This window comes from Amblyomma mixtum, chromosome 2 (genome assembly GCF_055824585.1).
Source record: "Amblyomma mixtum isolate Tamu chromosome 2, ASM5582458v1, whole genome shotgun sequence".
In the NCBI taxonomy this organism is placed as follows: domain Eukaryota; kingdom Metazoa; phylum Arthropoda; class Arachnida; order Ixodida; family Ixodidae; genus Amblyomma; species Amblyomma mixtum.
This window is the reverse complement of record NC_143013.1, coordinates 57,665,488-57,688,665: the sequence shown is the minus strand read 5'-3', so window position 1 is coordinate 57,688,665 and position 23,178 is coordinate 57,665,488. Positions and strand designations below refer to the sequence as shown.

Sequence of the window (23,178 nt, the reverse complement as noted above, 5' to 3'; positions counted from 1 at the left end):
TGACCGATATTCAATTTGGCGTTAAATATAATAAAAAACGGCATCTGGAAAGTAGCACTTCGTTGCCGGTCACTAGAGCAGTATTTTTCTTACACAATCCTTGCGCTGTTCGCGCGCCAATCGCAAAACAAAATGAAAGATTCTTCAGCGAACACGAAATTCTACACTTTGTGTCCACAACACGTCACGCTGGGAAAGCTAATAAGTCCATTGGCAAAGTCGAGGCTAATCAGTCCACGTTCTGGGCATTCTCCCGCGTAACAAAATGCTGGGTTGAATTTGTGGCGCTGAAACAAGAACCAACTCGACAGATGTCACAGATGCGCAGATACCAATGACACAGCCTCCCCGCGCAGTCGACACGGTCAGCGCCCTTGCAGCATCAAAATAAACATTTTCAGAGCGCACGCTATTGCCTGAGGTTTCCTTACAAAGTTATGTCGCTGAAGCATAAGCATACATCTTGAAGCGTATGACTACAGTGATTATTCAATGGAGAAAGTAAAATTGGGATTACAGCCACGAAAGGAGTTGAGCTGTGCAAAACAGGAATACGCTTTCTCCCACTCACCCGCTCTGTCTACCCTACTCCGTGAGCCTGATAGAGTTTCTGCGCAAAAACTTTGACTAACTTGTCACGTCAGTAATGACATCCTTCTCTGTTTTCTGTATGCGTTCGTTATGTTTTCGTGATCATTTTTGTTTTTCGCTCAGTGACATATAGTCGGCATTCCGTTGCCAAATCTAACGATGCTCTTATGACAGGCAGTGCGCAGGAGAATGACGCAGAAACAGATTACGCACGTTCTAGTAATTCTCCGCGCAAAAATAACGAGTCCTAATGGATCGCACCAAGTAATAGATAAGCACTCATGATGGCGGATCAAATCGTTGCACAAACGTTTGAATACTCTGCGAATAGAAAGCAAAAGTCCTAATGGATAGTGCGCCCAGCATGCTCTGGGAACTTGAGCACGTCGCGCCCCTAGCGGACGAGGCGGCAGGGCTCTCGGGCCGCCATCTGTGAGCCGGGCTCGCAGCTGAAGGTCTGCGCGAAACGGACGGACTGGCGCAGCGCCGCGTTGACGCGCACTGCCGCCGGCAGCAGGCGCTGTGCTTCGAACTGGTGCGACTCGTAGACGCCGTCGCTCAGCTCGCAGTGGTCGAGCGCGTAGTAGATGAAAAAGAGCTGGTCCGAGGTGACGTTGGGCAGCGTCAGGAGCTGGAAGTCGTGGCGCCAGATGCGCCGCAAGCCCAGCAGCTGCCGGAAGGCCATGAAACTGAGTTGCAGAGCCAGGACCTTGGCATAGGGCAAGAGAACACGTTGACAAAGAAAAGGAAGGTTACGAGGCGACCGACGATGATGCCGCCAATTTCAACGCCACCTACTCGCTTAACCCCGTCTCGCTATGATGCTACTGTGAATGAGGCGGTTAGCCCTTACAAAAATTTTTAGACAGTCTATAGGCTGTGCATAGACTTCTGTCTATAGGTTTGGTTTATTGGGTTTTAACATCCCGAAGCAACTCAGGCTATGAGGGACGGCGTAGTGAAGTGGTCCGGAAATTTCGACCACCTGGGTTTCTTTAACGTGCACTGACATCGCACAGCACACGGGCCTCTAGAATTTCGCCTTCATCGAAATTCGGCCGCCGCGGCCGGGATCGAACCCGCGTCTTTCGGGTCAGCAGCCGAGCGCCGTAACCACTGAGCCACCGCGGCGGGACAGACTTCTGTCTATAAAGTCTATAGACTGTCTATAGGAAAATCACAGAGAACAGTCTATAGGCAATACAAATGCTATAGACAGTCTATAGACAATCATAGATTTATGGCCATACACTTTAGTGGACTTTTTCTCTATAGACAGTCTATATACTATGAATAGACAAAAAGAAATATTTGTACGAAGGCAATAGAGTCGATAAGAAGTCTATAGACCATTTTTATAAGGGAGGCGGCAGCAGTGGCAGAGCTAACCATGGCTCAGCAGGACCCGGGAGCATTATAGCATTGTAGCGACATAGCATTACATGCAGGTAGAGCCCTTACTTTCGGGTTTTGTTTCTTTGTTTTGAATTCGTTAGTCTCTTTTCTTTTTAATTTCGTTTTTATTCTCAGAATTTCTTTTTATTTTGCTTTAAATCTTCCAATTGTTTCATTGAACTGGATTATGATTTAGTTCATGGGGGTGGGAGGGGGCAGGAAAAATATAAGAGCTATATTTAGAGTTTAATGTCTGCTGCAAATCGAGTTATTGAACCAAAAGTTTCAAAACCCAGGGTGGCTCGGGCTAATTTTTCCACCTGAAATAATTGAAGACTGTTCCGATATAAAAAAAAGGATATTCGCATCGTCTGCGGCGACAACGAAGAGAAGTGATGTCCCCAGATCGGAATATTAAATGGCCCTTAGCGGGGGGGGGGGGGGGGGGGGGGCAGTAACGTAACCAGACCAGAAGTAACGTCACTTCATCTAAAGGCATCAATAGCTCCTAATTCTAACACATTGCCAGCATTAAGGTGTTCGTGTAACTGGGTGCTCTTGTGAATTCTTTGCTTGTTAGGTATGGGCAGCTAGCGTTGTTTGGGCCCACACTTTTCAAGCCTGTTTGTGGGCAGGGTGACGGCGATTCCATCGTGAGTGTTCGCGGAAGTGTTTCAGGCCTTCTTTCTAATAGCACGCTTGCGTTGCGTCACCATCCTGGCAATTGCTTTTGCGTCAGTGCTGAGCTTTCCTTATTGCGCTGACCTGCCGGGCTCCCTCCGCCGTTCTAACGCTCGCCTGGCGCCTCGTGATATGCTCTTCTAACCTTAAGGTTGATGTCGTTACGTTTTGGTTGCGACCCGGAAATAAGCCGGTCCCTGTTCCTCGAGCTGCCGGTCCGTCGGCTCGCGGATGAACTGAGCTGAAGGTAGCGACTTTCAGCGTTAAAATTTTGCCTTTAAAAGCATTAACAGTATTGAGAACTCCACTTTGTAAAAAGTGCAAGACCTCTGCCCTTTCTCGTGTGGTGCTTTCAGCTTTGTACTCGAGGAGACAGAAATTTTGTGAAAGCGCACTTTCGGGTAGAAATCGAGTTTAGCGTGATTTTTCCTTAAATTGCCTTTGGGCGTAAGAACCTAATGAAACGAAAGTTTACTGAGAACTGAGGGCCTGAAATAGGTAAGGCCTTTTGTTTTCAGGTTAGGGCCCTTCGTTTTCTGATTTATTGTTTTTTTTTTCTGCGAATGAATTCCGGAGGTAAAAACTAGGTGATAATTTTCGAGCTCCATATTGGGCACAAATTGGGTTATAAGGAGAAAAGAATCTCCATTCCTGTTCCTCGGGTGTTTTTTTTTTTTTTTTACCAAGCACACTCAGCTATTAGAAGATGCGTTTATGCATGTCTCGCTTAAAATTGCCTATATTTTGCTTAGTTTTTTCTTAAACTTACAAGAAATCAAAGGATACATCAAGAAACTATTTACGAGTTCTGACTTTTTTTCGCAATCACTGCAGCTATTTCGCCGCATTCAATATGATCCGCATTGAGCTCTGAGAAATCTTGTCTTCAAATTCAGTGCGCAGCGTTCATTTAAACGCGCGGCAGTAGTCACGTTGGCTAGCGTAGGTAAAGTATCATACATTGATGGCCGTAAGACTTGTCATTCATATTATTTACCACTAAGGAGAAGATTACAGAAGAGATTACCCTTAAGCCGGAACCCACTGTGCTATTCTGGAGTGAGTTCAGAATCGTGCAGCGCGGTTTGTTACTAACAGCTATAGCTTTGATGTTCGTAGTAGCAGCATTAAGCAGGATTTGGAGTGGAACTCTCTTAAGGAGCGCCGACTACAGATTAAACTAGAATTTGTCTACCGCATTTATTTTAATAAAACTGCCATAAACCCTAAAACATATTTGCTGCCACCCTATTTTACATCGAAACGGTGCGATCATGAATGAAAAAGACGCGAGACGCAATGTCGTACTGATGCTTTCAAGCACTCTTTCTTTCCGCATACCATCAATAAGTGGAATAAGCTGCCTCATGCTGTTGTTGAATGTCGGTCTGAGAATGCTTTTCGTGCGCTGTTGTCGAGCCTGAGGCGTGCGTAAATGCTCACTTATACTTTATCGACTTTTCTGTTTTGCATTGATACTCCCAGTAAACCTGACAGATGTGTACACACAGTTGATGCCACTACTTACTTTCGATTTTCTTCATGTATCACTGACTGGGTACCCCATGTTGTGTGTTTGAAATGTGCGTAGTATGTATCCCCCCCCCCTGCAATCATGCTGTCACGGCGCTGCAGGAAATTCAAATAAATAAATAAAAATAAATAAAAGATGTGACGTCAAAATACCAACTAGGACAACAGTTGCCTCTCAACGTATCACGTCCAGGTATATGCATGCCCTCTGGCGTCTCCTTTAAGAACTACATTTTTCGAGCTTATCTTATGAGAGAAATTTATGAGAGGAAAAGAGAACTTATGAGAGAAATTTTAATAGTTTTAAATACTATGCCACCTGTCTTTCGCGATCTCCAATCTTCCTTTTCTCAGTTCCTCAGTAATTTCCAACTCGATGGGTCGTTCATCAAAATCAAGAAGGCAGGCGGACGAGCACTCTACTCCCAGGAAGTTTCTTGGAGTCTGAGTTTAAAGGCGCTATCCAGAGTTTCGGCCCTATCGAGTAAAGAAAGGAGATTAAAACCATTAGCGGCCCGTGATTTCAAATTTCGATATCCACAGTTATATGCGAATCTCTCCTTGCACTAGTCCGCTCAAATGTTACATCAATGCCAAGGCCACACTGGAATCTTATTTTAGCGCGGAATTCATCTACCTGCAGAGGTTATACATTTATTGAGCAGTTCCCAATCGGCGTCACCTCTCTCGTCGTCCACCGTGCGTGAAGCTTGTGCTCAGACGTGTGTTGACACATACTAAGTGAAGGCTTGAGTCAGCTCGCCCTAAAGGCATGGACAAACCATGCACGAGTGCATAAGTATAAAAAAAAAACATCGGTTATTCAGAGGCGGTTCTATGCTGCAGAAAATGATGCTGCAATGCGTCCTCACTACGCCTTCCTACCGGGGCAGGAAAAAGCAATGGGTCCTCTTCTAGTCCAGTCCGTGGCTGGATATCTAAGTGCGAGAAAAGGTCGGAGCGCAGTGCACGAAATACGCTACTCCTCCCACGGCTTGAGAGGGCAGTACTTAGTTTCTTTTTACAGAAAAAAAGCTCGACTTCTTGTCCTTGCCCGCGATGACGAAGTAAAAGCAGTGCAGTTTTACCTCCCGCAACCTAAGGTCCCTTGAATGCACCCACACTCAAGTTTCCCTAGAACACATCAGCACAGGTCCCACATTTTATTTTATGGTTCGTCAGGCCCACCTCGGCGATATTGTCCTTGGGAACAAGAATTTAAGTGTTTTGCACCGACAACTGTTAAAGAGAACGTTTATCGGTTCTGCGGAGTCGGCGTCGTTGGGAAACACTGCAGGCAAACTAGAAGCAAACGGAGGTGGCGCCCTCTGTGAGGAGCGGCGTAAACTAATGTTTGCGCTTTTAGCTCTTCTGTAGCTAGAGTTTGCACGGGGAAACGCGCATTCGCCAACGGGAACATCTTTCACTGAATTTCTCGTCAGATAGTAGTAACCGGGTGGTCACTGTTTAATTCCGGCGTACTGCCACATCAGAGCCGGTGCTTTTACTACGGAGAATGTCCCTGATTTGTGTTTTCTTATCTTTGTAAATTGCACTTGAATGAACACCTTAAGGTGCCTTCTTTTCAGTCACCCTCATAGCAGAAAAACCTCGGTATGATGTCACTGCTCAGCCGCCCCTACATTACGCAAGAGCTACAAACGAATAAAACTTGAGACGCAGCGGGAAAAGCCCCTCAAAGGAAGCCCTACGACCAATGTCGCCGACCAACTTTCCTGAAGTCGGGGTCAGTAACCCTGATTCTACTAGCAATCGAGCATGTCCCACTATCAGGTTCAACGCAGTTCACCACGATATCATGATAAAATCCCAGCCGTAACGGCCACGTTTCGTTGAAGACGACTTGCAAAAGATGCACATGTGCTGTGCGACGTCAGTACCCGTTCAAAAACTCCACGTGGTCAAATTATTCCTCAACCCTCCATTAAAAAAATGTTTTTGTGGAAACGAAAGGTACAACTGTCTCACTTCTCAATGGACACCTCAGCCGCGCCATGAGGGAAGGGAGGAAGGAGCAAGATAAAGAAGAAAGAGGTGCCGCAGTGTAGGGCTCTGGAATAACGTCAGTATCTTTTCAAAAACTCCACGTGGTCAAATTATTCCTTAACCCTCCACTAAAAAATTTTTTTGTGGAAACGAAAGGTTCAACAACTGTCTGACTTCTCGATGAACATCTCAGCCGCGCCGTGAGGAAAGGGAGGAAGGAGGAAGTTAAAGAAGAAAGAGGTGCCGCAGTGTAGGGCTCTGGAATAACGTCAGTATCTTTTCAAAAACTCCACGTGGTCAAATTATTCCTTAACCCTCCACTAAAAATTTTTTTTGTGGAAACGAAAGGTTCAACAACTGTCTGACTTCTCGATGAACACCTCAGCCGCGCCGTGAGGAAAGGGAGGAAGGAGGAAGTTAAAGAAGAAAGAGGTGCCGCAGTGGAGGGCTCTGGAATAATTTCACCCTTCTGGGGATCTTTAACGTGCGCCGACATCGCCCAGCACACTGGGGTGTTTTGCGTTTTGCCTACTGTAAAACGCGGCCGCTGAGGCCGGGTTCAGTGCATGTTAAATAACCCAAGATGCTCGAAATTATTCCGAAGGGATCCGGAACCCTCAACTAGGATGGCCCTTCCTCTCTTTCTTCTCTCAATCCATCCTAACTTCCCTCACCGCTGTCCGCCGAGAAGAAAGGCAGTTACTGCGCCCTTTCGTTCCCTCAGAACCAGCTTTTTCCAACGATTACAGCTCACCTGCTCGAGCAGCGCGTTGCGCACACGGTCCGCTTCAAGGCCGCTCGGAAATAGTTTCCTCGCGTCTGAAAGCAGGCAATCGATCAGCTGGTCCAGCGTTCGCTCCGCGTCCTCGGTGAAGTACAGCGGTATCTCCAGTTCGTAGAGGGTACCCTCGTACAGTAGCTGAGCCAGCCCAGCGTACAGGCGCACAGCGAAGCGAGACAGGTGCAGCGCGAAGAAGGTGCCGTTACTGGGCACCGAGCCGTTGACCAGGCCCACCGGTATCTGCAGCAGCTGCAGGCAGAGCCGGTACCGCGCCCACACTGCCAGTGGTGAGCCGGTGCTGGGCTTGAAAGGCTTCCTGCCGTACTGCGTGCCAAGTAAGACGGGGAATGACAAAGTAGGACGCGTCAGGCGACTTGCACAGCGTTATTTCCGATGGGCACTTCAACTTTTATTGGAAGATACTGTCCAGCACAAGCTACAAGTTTATCTCCAGATACATGCCAGCTGAGCTCGACTCCGCAGTTTTGACATAGCGCTTCCAGGCGAATTGTTAAAACACGTGCGTTAATGCGCAATTATTAAAAGGACGAAAAGAAATTAGTGGTGGCTGAGTCCTCTCTATTCCCCAACAGCTAAAGTAAGTCAGTGCAATGGAACGACCCATCAAGCGCAGAATACCTATTATGAAGTTGGATATAGGCAACGACTTTTTTTTGTCCGGCACGATTGGTATGGTTCTTAAGGAGTCATTACTCATTAGCATCCACCTGAGAGCAGCCAGATGGCTACGAAGGAAACTACAGGGCTTTCTCAGCAGTTCAAGAAACATTTGTCGGGCTCCGGAAGCTAATGACGGAAATCAGCTCAATTCTCCTGTGGTCCTGTTCCGGTGATCCGGAAAGTGCTGCCCTCCAATTTCTGTTTACGCCCTACAGAGTTAGTGTTCTCGCCTACTCTAAATCGAATTATTAAGGGCGTACTCCTTATACTGGAAGTGTGCTGAAAAATCTTAGCGTACTTGCTGAAGTTCTTGCAGTTGACGGTAGCTGACTGCGTCTAGAAATGCGCCCAAACCCTTGGCCTTCCCGCTAACATCGGCTGGCTTGCAATCCTCCAGAGGCCAGGCCGGGAAGAATCTTGCCGTGCGATGATGCCGCATCTTGTACTTCACCAGCAGCGAGGTGAGATTGTCCATCCACGTCACGTTGTTGACGAAGTCTACGAAGAGTGTCTCCAGCTGCGACAGCCAAACGGATCGCCTCACGTCCTTGTGCACAATCTCGGACGCCTTCGCGACGCTGGCTGGGAACGCTTGGCTGGCGGCACGCATGCACAGCTGTTCGTTGGTCGGAGTCTGGGCACGGCCGATGGACTGCACAGAGTGGAGTACGCGGAGAGACGCGAGGCTGTCTGGCAGAAACGGTGTGAGCGCCACTATAGCGAGCAAGCCCAGGTAGTTCAACATGGCCCGTGGTTCCACCTTGTTCACGGTTTCGTCGAGCTCTCGCCGCGCCAGACGTCCCCGGTGCATCATGATTCGCTTGCTCGCGTCGAGAACTGCGATGTTTTCGAAGACAGCGCCCAGGAACACCTGCACACCTTGGCCGAGGGAGCTGAGGCTGTCGACCTCGAAGTCTAGAGGTGATGTTCCGAGGTCGTCCAGATGGAGGGGAGCGAGCGCCGTCAGCGCGGTTGAGACGTCATTGGCTGTTGATTTCGGGACGTTGGCATCCTGAGGGCTCAGCGCTTGGGCGGCAGACTGTGCCGCATCGGTGAAAAGGGCCACCACGCGCGCTTCGGACACGTCCTTGGAGAAGAAGATGGCCTTAGGCGGACCCACCTCGATTATCGTCTCGTCCAAGTTGCGCGGTTCGAGGCCGATTTCGACGCCCACGAGAGACGGCACTCCCAAAAATCGCAAGAGTTTGGCAGCGAATAGCCACACATCCGTGGACGTACCACCGGCGTCGGTTCGGGGCCACTCAGATCCCCACTTTCGGAACAGCTCCTTTGCTTCAAGAAGGGCCCCGTCCGCTTCGGCCCGGTTTATGCAGCGCTCGTACAAGGCACGCGCAGGCATCACATCCGCCTGCGTCGAGTTCATGATGTAATCCAGCAGCTGGTCTTCCATATCCTTCTGCAACAGAGTATCCGTAGAGACAGCTGCGCCAGGCTGGTTATCGAGTAGTCCGGACGCAGACTTCTTCCAGCCTTCGCACACGTGCTCGTAAAAGTCTTCGCATGGCTTCTTGGACGACTGCGAGATCAGGCCATTTATGTAATCGCCCTCTTTTTTGCAATACTCTGTGGAGCAGATGAAAATACCAAGCAGCGGCGGCTCGGTGGTCGTGGTCGACTCTGAGCCATTCGGAGTTACTGGGCTACCCACTGTGCCACTCACTGTGCCAATCGTAGGACAGGAAGGTGATCCGCCGTCTCCTGTCGTCGGTGTCTCTGCGGTGCGATCGCTGGGTGCCTTGCTCTCCGTGGTAGGGGTCCTGAAGTCGTGCCTCACTGCCGCAGTGATGATAAGGAAGAGGATCCAGATGAGAAGCAGAAGAGCAAGCAGCATGACCAGTCTGCTCTCCGGGTAGAGTTCCACGGTGGTCAGCTCGAGATCACGCATCTCCTTGTCCGTCTGCTCAGCTTCCTTGTCAGCCAGTAGCCGTTTCTCATCGATCAATTCGGAAATAGGCGGCGAGGAGGCGGCTTCCATGGCAGGAGGTGGTGGGGGTGGTGGCTCCGGCGCTGCCGGAACCGGCATCATCACAATGCCAGTTTCCTTGTCGACCTCCGCACCCTCGTCTGCAGGTGACGGGGTTCCCTTGGTGCCGGTTCCGCTCGATGATGGGCTCTCTTCTCCCTCCTCTCGACGGGCCTCTTCGGCCATTTCAGCCTGAGGATTACACACAGATTTGGCTAAAGCTCTCTAGTTAAGGGCTCTCACTCTGTTCTTAACACGTGGCATTTAGAGGTCCCTAAAGCGCTACAACCCTAAGGAATGAGGGCGAGGGTCCTCCTGGTCTTCCGACATTTCGCAACTTCTGCGGCGCCATAAAGGGTCTCACACAACATGTCCGGTTCTGAGTCGCCAAAGTAAGCCTTTCGATGGCCAACGCTACACTCACAGCAGACGCATGTGAGGAGAAAAACGAAGTGTCTCAAGCAGAAGCAGAAGACGCAGACCCTGTCTCTGAACACGTGGCCAAGGCTATTTCGCTTCAAGGATTAGTTTTGTCATAATATGCTTTGCGTGACACCGAGGCCTTCCGATGCATCTCCCGTATTTTGGCTGACATTTAAAAGTTAGCTGGCCTATGAAGACAGCTGCGTGCCAGCGCAGTGTGCTATGGCTAAGGGTACTCTGGCAACAAGTGTGAGTAATTTGAGACGATTCCCCGGGAGTATGCGACATCTGAATGTGACACAATAAAGTTGTTTATTTTATCGATGATTAGAAACGATAACGGTTATTTAAAACAATCTTGTAGAGATCCCTGCGCAACGAATTACAGTATGCTCATTCAAATAGCAGTTCTCGCATGAAGGGTTTACTATTTTTTCTAAATTTCAAACATTTCTCTTGGCCCATCAACAAGGTTTGCAATTCTTCTCACTGGTTTGTTTTCTAGCGTATATTAAACTTGGTACGCGCTGTTATCGATCCACTTACAACGACGGGCACCACATCGGCGGATTCACCATCGCCATATTCAGCGCCTTCACCATATTCGCCACCCTCCGCAAAGAATTCTCTGGCTTCTTCAGCGTATTCATCATCCTGCGGGTGAAGAGTACAATAATGATGAAACACCGGTAATGAAACGAATATTTTTTTTTTTCAACTAAGAAAATTTCTGAAGCGAGGCCCTAATTTGGAATTTTGCAAAGTAGGAATGCATGAAACTAATTAAAGTGAAAAAATGCCCTGTTCAAGAGAATTAAACATGCGCACAGTGGGGAGGGAAGCTTCTCGTTTTTCTATCAGATTCGGAAAACAAAACGAATATTTTCTGGTCTTTCGAGACTGCAGGAATACTGTTCATGCGTTCTTATAAATTCCGGCACAGATATTGTTTCGAAGCTAATTACATGGTTTCTATCAGACGCTGCCCAAATCAAATAAAACTTTGTAGGCATATCCCAGCATTCGCTTGCTTGGTGAGACTTTCTATGAAACCCGAAAAAAGAGTTACGCCTGACTATCTTAAACTACATCGTACCTTGACGCAATGTTGCCTCTACTGCTCGGTTCGAGTTCACGTGGTTATTCGGAGATCAGTGTCACTTCCCCTTCGAGCAGAAAGCTGTGATAACCCGTAAGCGCTCCCCCTATCCTGCATCGGCAATTGGTGCCGTTTTTTTAATATTCTATTGCATCTATGTTGTTTTTGCATCGTATTTGTATCGGTTACAACTTGCCCCTGTTCCTTCTTGGTTTCCTCAGTAAATTTGTAATTTTCGTTCGCTTTATAAATGAGGTTTGAAACATTATTTCAAATCTAAAAGCGTCTGCAGTCAAGGATGTACGCACTTGCCTCAAGTTTAGCGCAGCCTTACGGCTAGAACAAAAAGCAACGCATCCACGAAAGCTCAACACCCTGATGACACCGCGCAAGATTGCGAGATTGCCGAGAAATCTAACTTTCCTTCGTCTCCGTACGGCTTCGCTCAGCAAGACTCTGGTGAGCTCCTCTGATTGAAGACTTGTCGGCAGATCTCTATTAACGTTGTGGGCTGGAAGCGTTTCTAAAAGACGTTGCTGTTGGGAACACATTTAGTCCTGAGAAAACCCGAAGGCCAAATGACATCAGTTTACGCAGATGTAATCAGATAGATATTCACGCTGGAAAGAAGGAACGAAGATGGGGTTCGTGACAAAACAAAATTAACAAGGGTAAAGGGACAGCCTGAGTTAGCCAACATTTGAATGAAAGGACCGGATATAGCAATAATTTTTTTTTTCTAATTCGCTTTGTGCAAGCCAAAGTTTCATGGACACCGCTAACTAAAGGAAGCTGTTGGCTGCCATTTGCGATCATTCAATAACTCGCTTCGGATATTTGCGCAATAAGAAATGCTGCGTATACAAGTTGGTATTGATGGCCTACTCCATACGAACTGCAAAATCTTGCGCGTAAAATAGCTTCGAGTTTATTTTACAGCTGTAGAAAATCAGTGAAGTGTGCCAAACATTCAAAACTTCCAAATTCACGTGGTAGGTCGGGATGTTCAACACCGTGCGGCATCTCATGGCAGCTGTGGAAACTAAAACCATTTGTTCAGAATTCCCCGGCTTGTACCAGGCTATACGGTGATTAATATAGAACTTTCTTTGGTGCTTGCGCTCAAAAGATGGTGCCCGACTAGTTTCACAGCGCACCAAAAGATGGCGCAATGTGGGTACTCTCACCTCGCGCACGTCAGCCATGGACTCGAGGGCGTTGGTCTCCTTGTAATCCATGTCGCCTTCGGATACCATAGAGCGCAGCATGTTGGTCTCCATGGCGACAGGCGCCATAGACGCGGAATCAGCTGCCTCCGCTGCAAACTCATCCTCCGCTTCGAGCATGCCTTCACTGTTTAAAACAATAGCGATATTTTATTACGAGTTCAGTAAATAAGAAAAATAAGCAAAAAGAACAGAGGCCACGCCAAATCGTGTCATTCCGCGCTGCGCAATAATGCCAACCCCTCCCCCAAACACCCACGCTAAGCAGAAATGTCAGAGAAGAATTAAAACACACACTTAGCCGAAAGGCAAGAGTTGAAACGCTAGTAACCAGACAAACAAGGATTTGTAAGATATAATATGCGATTATAGCTAAGATATTTGAGACAAAGAGGCATCTTTTACAAACATCACCGACTACCACAGAACCATCTCGTGAATAGCCGGAAGGAGTGGAAGAACATTGTGGCATATAAACTTAATTTTGCATTGCTCGAAACAAACGTAAGTTGTCAGTCAGCCCTCGCGTTGGGTTGATCTTTCAAATACCATCCACACGCATAATTTTTTTCCAGCACGACGGAATACATACCATTGTACGCGTATATATGTCATGTATACTCAGTGGCGAAACATCTTATGTAGCCCCTAACTTCATTTCGGCCAGTAATCTGTGATGAACGACTTACAGAAACACGTCTTCCTTAATGTAGGGACAGGTAGTGAACTGGTCACCGCTTAATAGCACTAATCAATGCCTTAATCTGGCAGTTTAAGACCAACCTGGTGGCCGTAGATGTTTCGTTATCGATGAAGCTGACCACCACTCCCATGAAGTGTTTATTTTTTTAGAATCCTTTTAGAGGAATTCATCAGATACACATCAGCCAGTGCAGAAAAATAAAACAGGACTATCTTTGTGACGGATCCCGTCAATAAACATTTTTTTTTTTTTGTTATCTGTGCGTGTATTGCTAACCGTAGTCGAGTTTTTCCAGTAGAAAGGTTTTTGAGCATTCAGCAGTGTGCGTGCAGTTTTCAGTCATTTGGTTTCAGTGGTGTCCCGCCCCTCGATTAATTAGGCCCTTATATGTGCTCTTTAAAGTACAATCAAACCCACAGTTTACGCGTCATGTAGCACGTTGGTAGGCGGTCCCACTTCGAAAGATGCACTTTTCGCAGAACGTTACACCGCACCTTCTCCTGAGTGTCACATGCCACCCGCTGCAGCGCCATCAATGGGATTCTTCTCAGTGACGTCATGTGCACAAAGTTTTGCTGGCACCAGCTCCGGACGTCAGCATTCTCAAAACTGTAAGTGTAGTATCAGCGCAAACTGGTCCGACCAAACAATAACAAAATTTCATCTAGTTTTATGGCGAGAGCCGTTAATGAAAGCCTACTCTGAGTGGGCTCAAAATAAAAAAACGACAAACATAAAAAATGCATCCCTTCAGAACGTGCCCCTATCTACACCACATTCAAAAAACATTCATTCGCACTTGTATTAGTGTATGCAGAAACGCGCTATAATTGTCCTTTTGTTTATACGCCGCTCGCAGTGGCATGACGCTCTCATGAGAGTGCAGACAAGATAATTACTCAGAACAGCATGCCACACATGATGTCGAGCGGGAAATTACTACAGCACAAACAGTTCGAGCACAGTGGAGGAGCAAGGAATGGCCGAAATTTATAGGTTAGCTAAACCGTTTCTGCTGGTTTGCGCAATTTAGCAGGGACATGCGAACGCAAACAACGGATACAATTAAGTAGGAACGTGTGAACACGAACAGCAAATTTCATTTTTGTATCCTAAGCCATTCCGCTTATTAGTAAAACGCAGCGAACAGGTCGACAGGTCTTGACTTACCCTGGTTCCTCGATCTCGGCTTCGGACTCACTGCACAGAAACGCAAGAGAGTGCTTGTCAAGCGAGATCATACACGCTGATAATGAGGAAAGTGAGGAGGAAAAATATTGACGATAGAAAAATGCACAAAGTTTAGCTCGTTGGCCATTAATGTAATTCTAGCACTTCTAGGCTGCTGGCTTTCGTTGTCAAGGCCGCTTGAGTTTCTGCATGCTGAGCGCAGCATGGCTTTTTTTTTTTCGAGGGTAGGGCCAACCTCTTTCTCCGATGCATCCATGATTTCATAGAGTGACTGTTGCATGTCTAGCAGCGCACCCCTGTAGCGGAATTATACCTCCTATGCCAATGTTCGCGAAGTCGCGCTCACAGTTGCGGTTGCGAAATGTAGCACAGAAAACCAATGCTGTCGCAGCTCTCGCGCCACGGGCGCGTGATCACTACCAGGCTTTCTTGCACTTGTATAGACGCACTTCAGTCAAACAGGAGCCGCGGGAGCCTGTTTTTTTGAGACATCGCATCAGTAAAGAAAATCATTTGGGCCCTCAACTATTTCCTGAGTTCTTCCCCCTCACTTCAGCACTTAGAAAGGTGATTAATCCCGTCTAGATAATTAAGCCGACGAGCTTAGAGCAAAACACGTGCTTGTTTACCCTAAGTGACCACCAACAATGCCGTTACCGCATCGCTGCTGCAGCCTGCACTATAGCTTCTTTTTCGTCGCCTGGAAACAGCGGGCACTGCCGCAAAATTGCACGGCAGTGCAGCCTAAAGAAGTTCACGTGGTATGCAACACTTGCACTCCCGACGGTACATTACTCTCTAAACAGGAAGGAGTAAAAAAATTGCGTGGACACTTTTGCAAAAGCCGAGGACACTATGCCGTGACGACTTCCGGTGGATGGGACGTCACACCGTTCCCGCGGCTATATCGATACCCAAATTATACATCTTTCGGGAATCTTAAGTGTTAATTACGCTTAATTACACATTTTTTCATCAAATTTGACACAAATCCGACATCTCTGCGACCGTTCTGCATGGCGACTTCTTGTGTATGTTACGTCACACCGTTCCCGTGGCTATATCGACGTCCGCGCTATTTCGACCCAATTTCGACATTTTTTGCCTATAAGCCGCCGCGGTGGCTCAGTGGTTATGGTGCTCGGCTACTGACCCGAAAGACGCGGGTTCGATCCCGGCCGCGGCGGTTGAATTTCTTTGAAGGAGAAATTCTAGAGACCCGTGTACTGTGCGATGTCAGTGCACGTTAAAGAACCCCAGGTGGTCGAAATTTCCGGAGCCCTCCACTACGGCGTCTCTCATAGCCTTAGTCGCTTTGGGACGTTAAACACCATAAACCAAGCCAAACCATTTCTGCCTATAATTAATTAATTAATCTGCAGTCATCAACCTTGGCTTCTAGCTTAATTTTTTTCCTTTTCTATCTGCAGCAACCATTAGTTTTCTTCTATCTTTTTCAATTCCCGAGTTAAACGCGAGTGACAGGGTTTGTTAACGGACGACAGTATGAGCCATTAAAGGTTTTCGCCTTAAAAGTGAGTAAGCTGTCCTATAGCTGACATCCTAAAAAAAGTAGGCTCTATAGGATATATTACTCCCTTTTTTGATCCCAGATAGGCGTATTCCCGTTTGGAACGTATCAATGGGCTCCGATCACTTACGCGTCGGCTTCGGACGCTCGGGCCTCCTGACTCAGACTGGGCGCCCGGCCAGCACGAAGCTCGTCCGAGGACCACGAGAACCGTCCCTCTTCCGCTCCGCTGGGGGCGCTTTGGTAGGCGCGCTTGGCCGACCCGCCGCTACGCCGAGCCCCATCCTCGGGGGCGTCCCACTGGAAGTCGAAGAACATGTCTCCAAGGTAGCCGCCGCCCATGGCCCCGGAGAGAAGCTCCTGCTCCGCCGGTGCCAGCACTACCGGAATCAGGGGCTGCTGGGAACCGCTGTCGCTGCCCTGAGACTGGCGAGTAAAAAAAAAAAATTGGCTGTGGTTTAGCTCTGGTTAACCCTAGTTGAATTGCGAAAGCAATTAGGCGCGTTGTCTCTTCCTCGTTTCGTTCTTTCTTTCTTTCTTTCAAAGTACACAAGTAATTACATAAAGACACTCAAGGATCCTTAGCCAGAGGCTAGTCGTGGATCCCAAAATGAATACAAATAAGTGTACTGAAGATTCAGGAGAGAAAAAAACATACATATTTGTCGGTGTAGAATGAAACAATTGCAGTGCAAAATACAATACAAAATACAGACTGAAATACAGACTGCTGCCTCTCTTTCGCGCTCTCCATAACGACTAGAATCCACTGAGGTGAAGCGCATAATATATACCCCCCTGCGAGGCGCGACACCTCCTCTCCCTCTACCACAGCGGAGCACATCTGTTGGAGCGCGGCTGCGGCGTTGCTAGGCAACGGCGGCTCAAGGTCGTTCGTGGGCCACGGCATACGGATGAAGTGCGACCACGCGACGAGCCGAGCTGGCTGGCGTAGTGTTGCTTTCGCAACAAAAAGAAAGACTTTCTAACGTGATCGGTGAAATTAGGTACCATGAGGGCCAAGAGCCCTCAGCAACATGGTGTGTTTTGAGCTGTGTATTGAGGCACTAACTCACTGCTCAAGCCCCGAAACTTAAAATCTCTGGAGGGTAAGGAGTTTTATCCTTACCAGGCCTGAAGACCTTGGTAGCTTCGTAGGGGCCAAAAGCGGCCAACCGTACTCCTGAAAAGCTGACCCTGAAGACTGAAAACTTGTGAACGAATCTGTATGCATAGGCTGAAAGAGCTGACGTGTCCCACATTTCTGGCGCATACGTCGAGAGTCCGTTTGAAGAGAGAGGGAATGGTTCTCCTTCAGCTTAACGAGCCAACCTAGCCAACTGATGGCAAGCTCGTTTCAACAGTAGTATTCTTTCATCTAATGCCCTTGTTATACGAGAATGTCACTGCAAAAGAAATTAGTCTGGAACATTTTGAACGAACCGGTTAACGCGATTGCTTATTGCCATACGTTTGAGTGACTCACGCGATCGAGCGAGCTCAATAAACCCTCTGGCATTAGATAGCACTCTTGACGATGTCCTGAAAACTCGTTAGAGCGTTAGCTGTTACGGCGACACCCCCACCGAGATCTCGTAGCAGCCGTCCGCATGCAATGGGGTTGTCACACAGGTAAGTCGCATAGCGCATATATAATCACGTGTCCTGTTCATTAGCGTGTCATTTTATTGTCAGTCCTGCAATTACACAAACTGGGAACCTAATCCCCGAGCACATTATGTGTCACAGTTATTCTTAATAATAATGGTGGACTTTTATAGAGCAATGGCAGCTGTAGCTGAAGAGAACCAAGAAGGTTAAGACACCATTAACATGTCGAGTGAGGTTGAATTTCCTAGACCATTTCTCGCTTACACACACAGCTGAAGGTGAAGTTCGTGTCACAAAACGTGAACGCCTGTTGACCTTTGTTCGTACCTCTGTCTGAAGGACGTAGCAGATAGCACATTTCACATTATTCTCTACCTTTCAAAGCAGTCAGTGGCATCGTTTAATGCTCAGTTACACTTACAAAACTCAATCGGAAACGGTCGTACGTATGCCTTAATTTTCACTAATAGTGGTGTTGGAGGGGTACGTCTCATGCGACTTCAATCGTGGTCCGGCTGCTTACCTGCGACACAATGTGCAGCGGTTGGTACCATCCGTGCGAAGAGTCCTGCACCGGCACAGCCTGAACTCCCTCCATAAGTACAGGTCCCGGCATGGGAATACGCCAGGCGTCCGATGGCTACAAACAGGGTGGTTATGTAGTGTCAAGCCAACATATCACCGTTGGTCAAATTTTTAGGGGAATCACCCAAGGTGGAGCAGGTTTGTAACAAGGGAGTAATTACTTATTGACATCCACACCCAACATATCACCGTTGGTCAAATTTTTAGGGAAATCACCCAAGGTGGAGTAGGTTTCATTCAATAAGAGAGTAATTACTCATTGACATCCACCCGAGCGCAGCCATATGGCTACAGAGCAGAGCTATACAGCTTACTCAGAAATTTCATAGTTAAAGAAAAATTCGTTCTGGTCTGGGGTTCAAACCCGGGACCACCGCTTCACCAGAGCCGTCGCTCTACCAACCTTGTACATATCACCGTAACATATCACCGTAATATATCACCGTGAATGTGTGTTGCGCAGTCAGCGATAAAAAGTTAACGCCCTTAACAGTCTTCGTAACCGTTTGCCTGATTTGACTGATTAACTTGTCGGATGAGGTAATGCGCGTAGATGATCAGATAAGAGACTCAAGCAAACGCAAAGGTAAGAATTCTGCAGGCCCTGTTTGGGTGCGCGACTTGGACACAGATGTTTTAGCGATGCACATCATCTTAGATTGCATGCTATCACTTACGTTTTCGCTTTTCTTCACGGTTCGATTCATATTTGAGAAATTCATCTACTTTTTTTCATACTGCCTACTAAGAGTCGCCACTTAGATGAAGCAGTGTTATGATAGTGTTTTCGTGTGTTTAGGTCTCTAGGTTTGCCATAAAACTGGAACAAGCTGACTGAAAAACAGAAAGGTGGCCGAATTGTGTTTCGTCTGTGGCTCTTGTTCAGGTTTTTCACGCTGCTAAAATATATAAACTGGTTGGTTTGTTATCTTGCTTTACTCCACACTGTTAAAGGAGAACTGACACGAAATTTCGGTTGCGTGTTTGTTTTTTTCCGTCAATGATGCGTAACCCCTCAGACAGCACACGTTGACCGATGGACCTCCGATTAAAATCCGCACATTCCGGACATCCGGAAATCCGGACATCCAAAAAAAAAAACGAAGCAGACCTGGAGAGGACATCCGAATCCGGATGTCCCTTCCGGGTCTGCTTCGTTTTCCCATCGGGTGTCAGGATTCGCTTAATCCGCACATTTGAAGGCGAATCCGGACATCCGAAGGAAAACCAAAGAAGTCCCGGGCTTACGAGAAGGCTCCTCTTTCGAACCAATTTTTGAACACGGACAGAAGAGACAATTCACTTTCCCGGACGGCAACAAGCCGGTACATTTCGTGTTTTGTTGCTGGAGGGGGCGAAGAGTATTATAGACAGCTGCCCAGAAAGGGTATTTCATTGAAGCTAAAATTCGCTCGCGACCTCTAATGTCTTTCTCGCACCTGGGAACACTCAAGCTTGCTTTTGAAAAAACCTCCCCATATTGCAGACTCTCGCCGCGGCATATGGCGTGATGCCTGCATTGCATTCCTTTGCACTTTTGCTTGGAAACAGAGTTCCTTATTACCTAGAGGGAAAGCTGGCGCTACCGTCTTTGCGAGTTTCTTAAACTTCCTCCACCGCGGGAATAGGGGTGAGGTGGTTTCGTGTTTGACTTGGCTGGTGTTGGGCCGGAAACGTGGATTGTACCTGGAATTTGTTGTTGCGCCGCGAGGCTCCGCTCTGCGCGCGCGCAGATTGTTATTTCAATGCTGCGTCTTACGATTCTTCAATAGATTTGACGCAACTGGAAGTTCGGTGTAAGGCCGGTCAGGAAACTTTCACAGCATTTCTTCGAGGTTTGATTCAAGGAGAGTCGTATTTTTACACTTGAATCAACGTTTTATGCCTAACAATAGCCAAGCCAAGTAAGAAACCTTGTCTCCGTGGTGTATGAGGTGTACCGCCGCCAGCTTTGCCTCATAATATAAGAAACTGTATGTTTCGACACAGACACCGCGCTCTCTTTGTATGCACTCCGCGAATGCCGTTAATTCCACAGCGTGGATGTAACCTTCCCGGCACCCTAGCTTGCAGTGTGGAGACGGCACTGACAATCAGTAGGTGTTGTGCTGCTTCACTCTCGAGCCTTGTTGGATAGAACGCTGCAACTCGTCAGCGCGTCAGATGAGCTCGAAGGGGTCTTGGCGTCTCTTGCGCAGCCTCATCGACCCTTCTCAAACGAAAGGGGAGACGCAAAAACAGCTCCGGCGGGCTCTGCACGGGTACCAAGGTACGACGGCGCAACTTGCGGACACTTTGTGCGACAGGTATCTCTGCCGCACAAACGACCCGGTTGGGCCCGAGTACACGTACTCCGGCAAGCCAAATCAGGATTTAGACGCCCCTTTTGAGTTGCATGACCTTAAGGCGGCCCTGGCTAAAATGCGCCGAGGTGGGGCACCGGGTCGGGATCGCATAACAGTGAAACTGTTGGCGAACCTCTCCGACTGTGCATATCTCCATTTGCTACAATACATAAATCAGATCTGGGATGGGTGTCCGCTCCCACTCGAATGGAAAACATCCCTTGTAACGTTCATCCCCAAAGCAGGTAAAGCCGTGACTACGGACAACTTGAGACCCATCTCATTAACCTCGTGTGTGGGAAAGCTCATGGAGACGATGGTTCGGGATCGCCTCTCTCCATACATGGAGGGTAAGGGCCTCTTTGCAGACACTATGTTCGGGTTCCGCCCGCACATGTCTGCACAGGATGTCCTACTCCAACTACACAGGGACATAATACGACCCACAGCCATGCAACAAAACGACAAGGCCATTCTCGCCCTCGATCTTAAGGGGGCGTTTGACAATGTTAAACATGCCACCATACTCTCTAACTTGAACACCACTAACTGCGGGGCGAAGGTCTTCGCCTATGTCAGAGACTTCCTCTCTGCGCGTCAGGCACTCCTCCGGATCGAGGCCGAGGAGTACGGCCCGCACTCTATGGGTACACGAGGTACACCACAGGGGGCGGTGTTATCACCGCTCCTTTTCAACATCGCCATTATGCACCTGCCCGGCCGACTGGCTCAGGTAGATGGCATAAAACACGCACTCTACGCAGACGACATTACAATCTGGACCACCGAGGGGAGCCTTGGGGAGATAGAGTACCGCCTTCAGCAGGCCGCCACCATAGTCGAAGCATATGCTGCCGACTGTGGTCTCCAATGTGCTCCCGCCAAATCAGAGCTTCCACACGTCAGGACAAACCACAAGGACAACACGTCTCTACACATATCTCTGTCAGGCGGTCCCATCAGAGAAGTGGCAGAGCTCCGGATCCTGGGTCTGTTCATCAATAACAAACTTAGGCCGGACTCTACTATAGCGAAACTAAAGAGCATAGGTGAACAGGTAGGGCGCATGATCCGCCGTGTTTCCAACAAGCGGGGTGGTCTGCGGGGCAGGGACGCGCTACGGCTCGCCTATGCCTTCGTGACCAGCCGGATCCTCTACGCCGTGCCGTACCTACGCACCACCAAACAACAAGACGAGCGCATTGACGCCATCATCAGGAAGGCAACAAAGCGAGCACTGGACATTCCGGTGGCTACCTCCAACGCCAAACTGAAGGCGTTGGAAGTGGTAAACTCCTATCAGGAGTTGCGGGAGGCCCACCTCGTGAACCAATATACGCGGCTATCGCAGACGGTGCCTGGGCGCCGCCTGCTAAACCGCTTACACATCCAACACACATGCATACCAGAGGGGACGGAGAACATCCCGGTGCTATGGCGCCACATGCTCTTGGTCGCTCCGCTCCCGCGTAACATGGACATGGCTTCACATGAAGGCAGACGACAAGCGCGGGTTCGCACGCTTGAGAGGCAATATGGTTATAAAGAGGGCGTCTATTACGTGGACATCACAGGGCCGTCGCCCGCGGGATTCTTCACGGCTGCCGTAGTCCACCGGGGAATGAATGTCGATGGGCTATCTTTTCGGGCCCCAAATTCAACACGAGCGGAGGAAGTCGCAATAGCTCTCGCTGCCGCCGATCCAAAATCGAAAACGGTTATCACAGACTCTCGCCGGGCCTGTGAACATTATCTTGCAGGCGAAATATCACCTCTGGCCTCGCAAATTCTAAGACGCGCTCTCGCCGATCCAACTCGCACAAAAGTGATCTGGGCACCTGGCCACCAGGGTCTACGAGGCAATGAGGCCGCTGATGCGGCCGCCCGAGCGCTCACACACCGGGCTCCTCATCCTAGCTCTCATGGCTCAGAAGCTCATAAACCGCTACTGCGCTTCCGCGAAATCCTAATTTATTATTGCGACAGCCACCGTCTCTATCCGGCACCTGCCAAGGGGCTGAGTAAGGCGGAGGAGCGAACTCTGCGGCGCCTGCAGACAGGAACTCTTTTCTGTCCTGCAATAGCAAAACACTTCGATCCGAACACAGATGGGCGCTGCCCGCACTGTGGAGAGATCTGCGATATCTTTCACATGGTGTGGGCATGTACTCAGAATCCTCACCTTCCCCCCTCCCCCACCCCCACCCGAGAGGCATGGGAGACTGCCCTCCTCAACTGCTCCACACTGGAGTCCCAAAGGGCTCTGGTCAAGCGGGCGCGAGACGGGGCCTCGTCATGCGGTGTCCCGGACTAAGGATACCGACCATGCAGCAGGGTTATTTTTTTTATTTTTTTTATTTTTTAACCCTCAAGCTCTCTTTGATTAAAGTTTTTCACCACCACCATCTCGAGCCTTGCTGGCATTCATTAATATAACCAGACAGGCACATAGACAGAAATTTTTTTCGGGAGGGGTCCAAGGGAATTTTTTGTACCCCGAAGGGTAGGGAGAGGGAAGAGAGGGGGGGGGGGGGGGGGGGGCGCACGCTTACGCGAAGCTTCTAGGAGTCCTGGAATAAGGGTGGGGCGTTGAGCTCGATTCCGGGGGATACGTGCTTGAAACCAGCCTTTATGCTTTCCTTTAATTTATGCGACAGGGCGAATTTACAGGATAAAAAAATTCGAGCTTCAAACAACGCGAACGATGAATTTCGCTCCTTCACGTTCGTTTACATTGAATCTTGTATTGTTTTTAACTGAAAATAAAAAGGCTTCCAGTTATTGCCAACTTCAAATTTAGACACTTTATAT

The 23,178-nt window shown here is 48.5% G+C and overlaps 1 protein-coding gene across 1 annotated transcript in view; it reads right to left on the bottom strand.

Moving 5' to 3' along the window:
- Positions 1 to 985: 985 nt before the first annotated feature.
- The window catches only part of LOC149359426 (uncharacterized), a 41,318-nt gene continuing 19,125 nt past the window's right edge, over positions 986 to 23,178 (bottom strand). The window contains exons 6-13 of the mRNA XM_089567676.1: positions 17,961 to 18,077; positions 15,957 to 16,252; positions 14,275 to 14,304; positions 12,363 to 12,528; positions 10,623 to 10,730; positions 7,968 to 9,845; positions 6,962 to 7,312; positions 986 to 1,300 (exon numbers count right to left, since the gene is read on the bottom strand). Of these exons, the coding sequence (XP_089423802.1) occupies positions 986 to 1,300; positions 6,962 to 7,312; positions 7,968 to 9,845; positions 10,623 to 10,730; positions 12,363 to 12,528; positions 14,275 to 14,304; positions 15,957 to 16,252; positions 17,961 to 18,077 (3,261 nt within the window). The remainder of the gene's footprint in view (positions 1,301 to 6,961; positions 7,313 to 7,967; positions 9,846 to 10,622; positions 10,731 to 12,362; positions 12,529 to 14,274; positions 14,305 to 15,956; positions 16,253 to 17,960; positions 18,078 to 23,178) is intronic.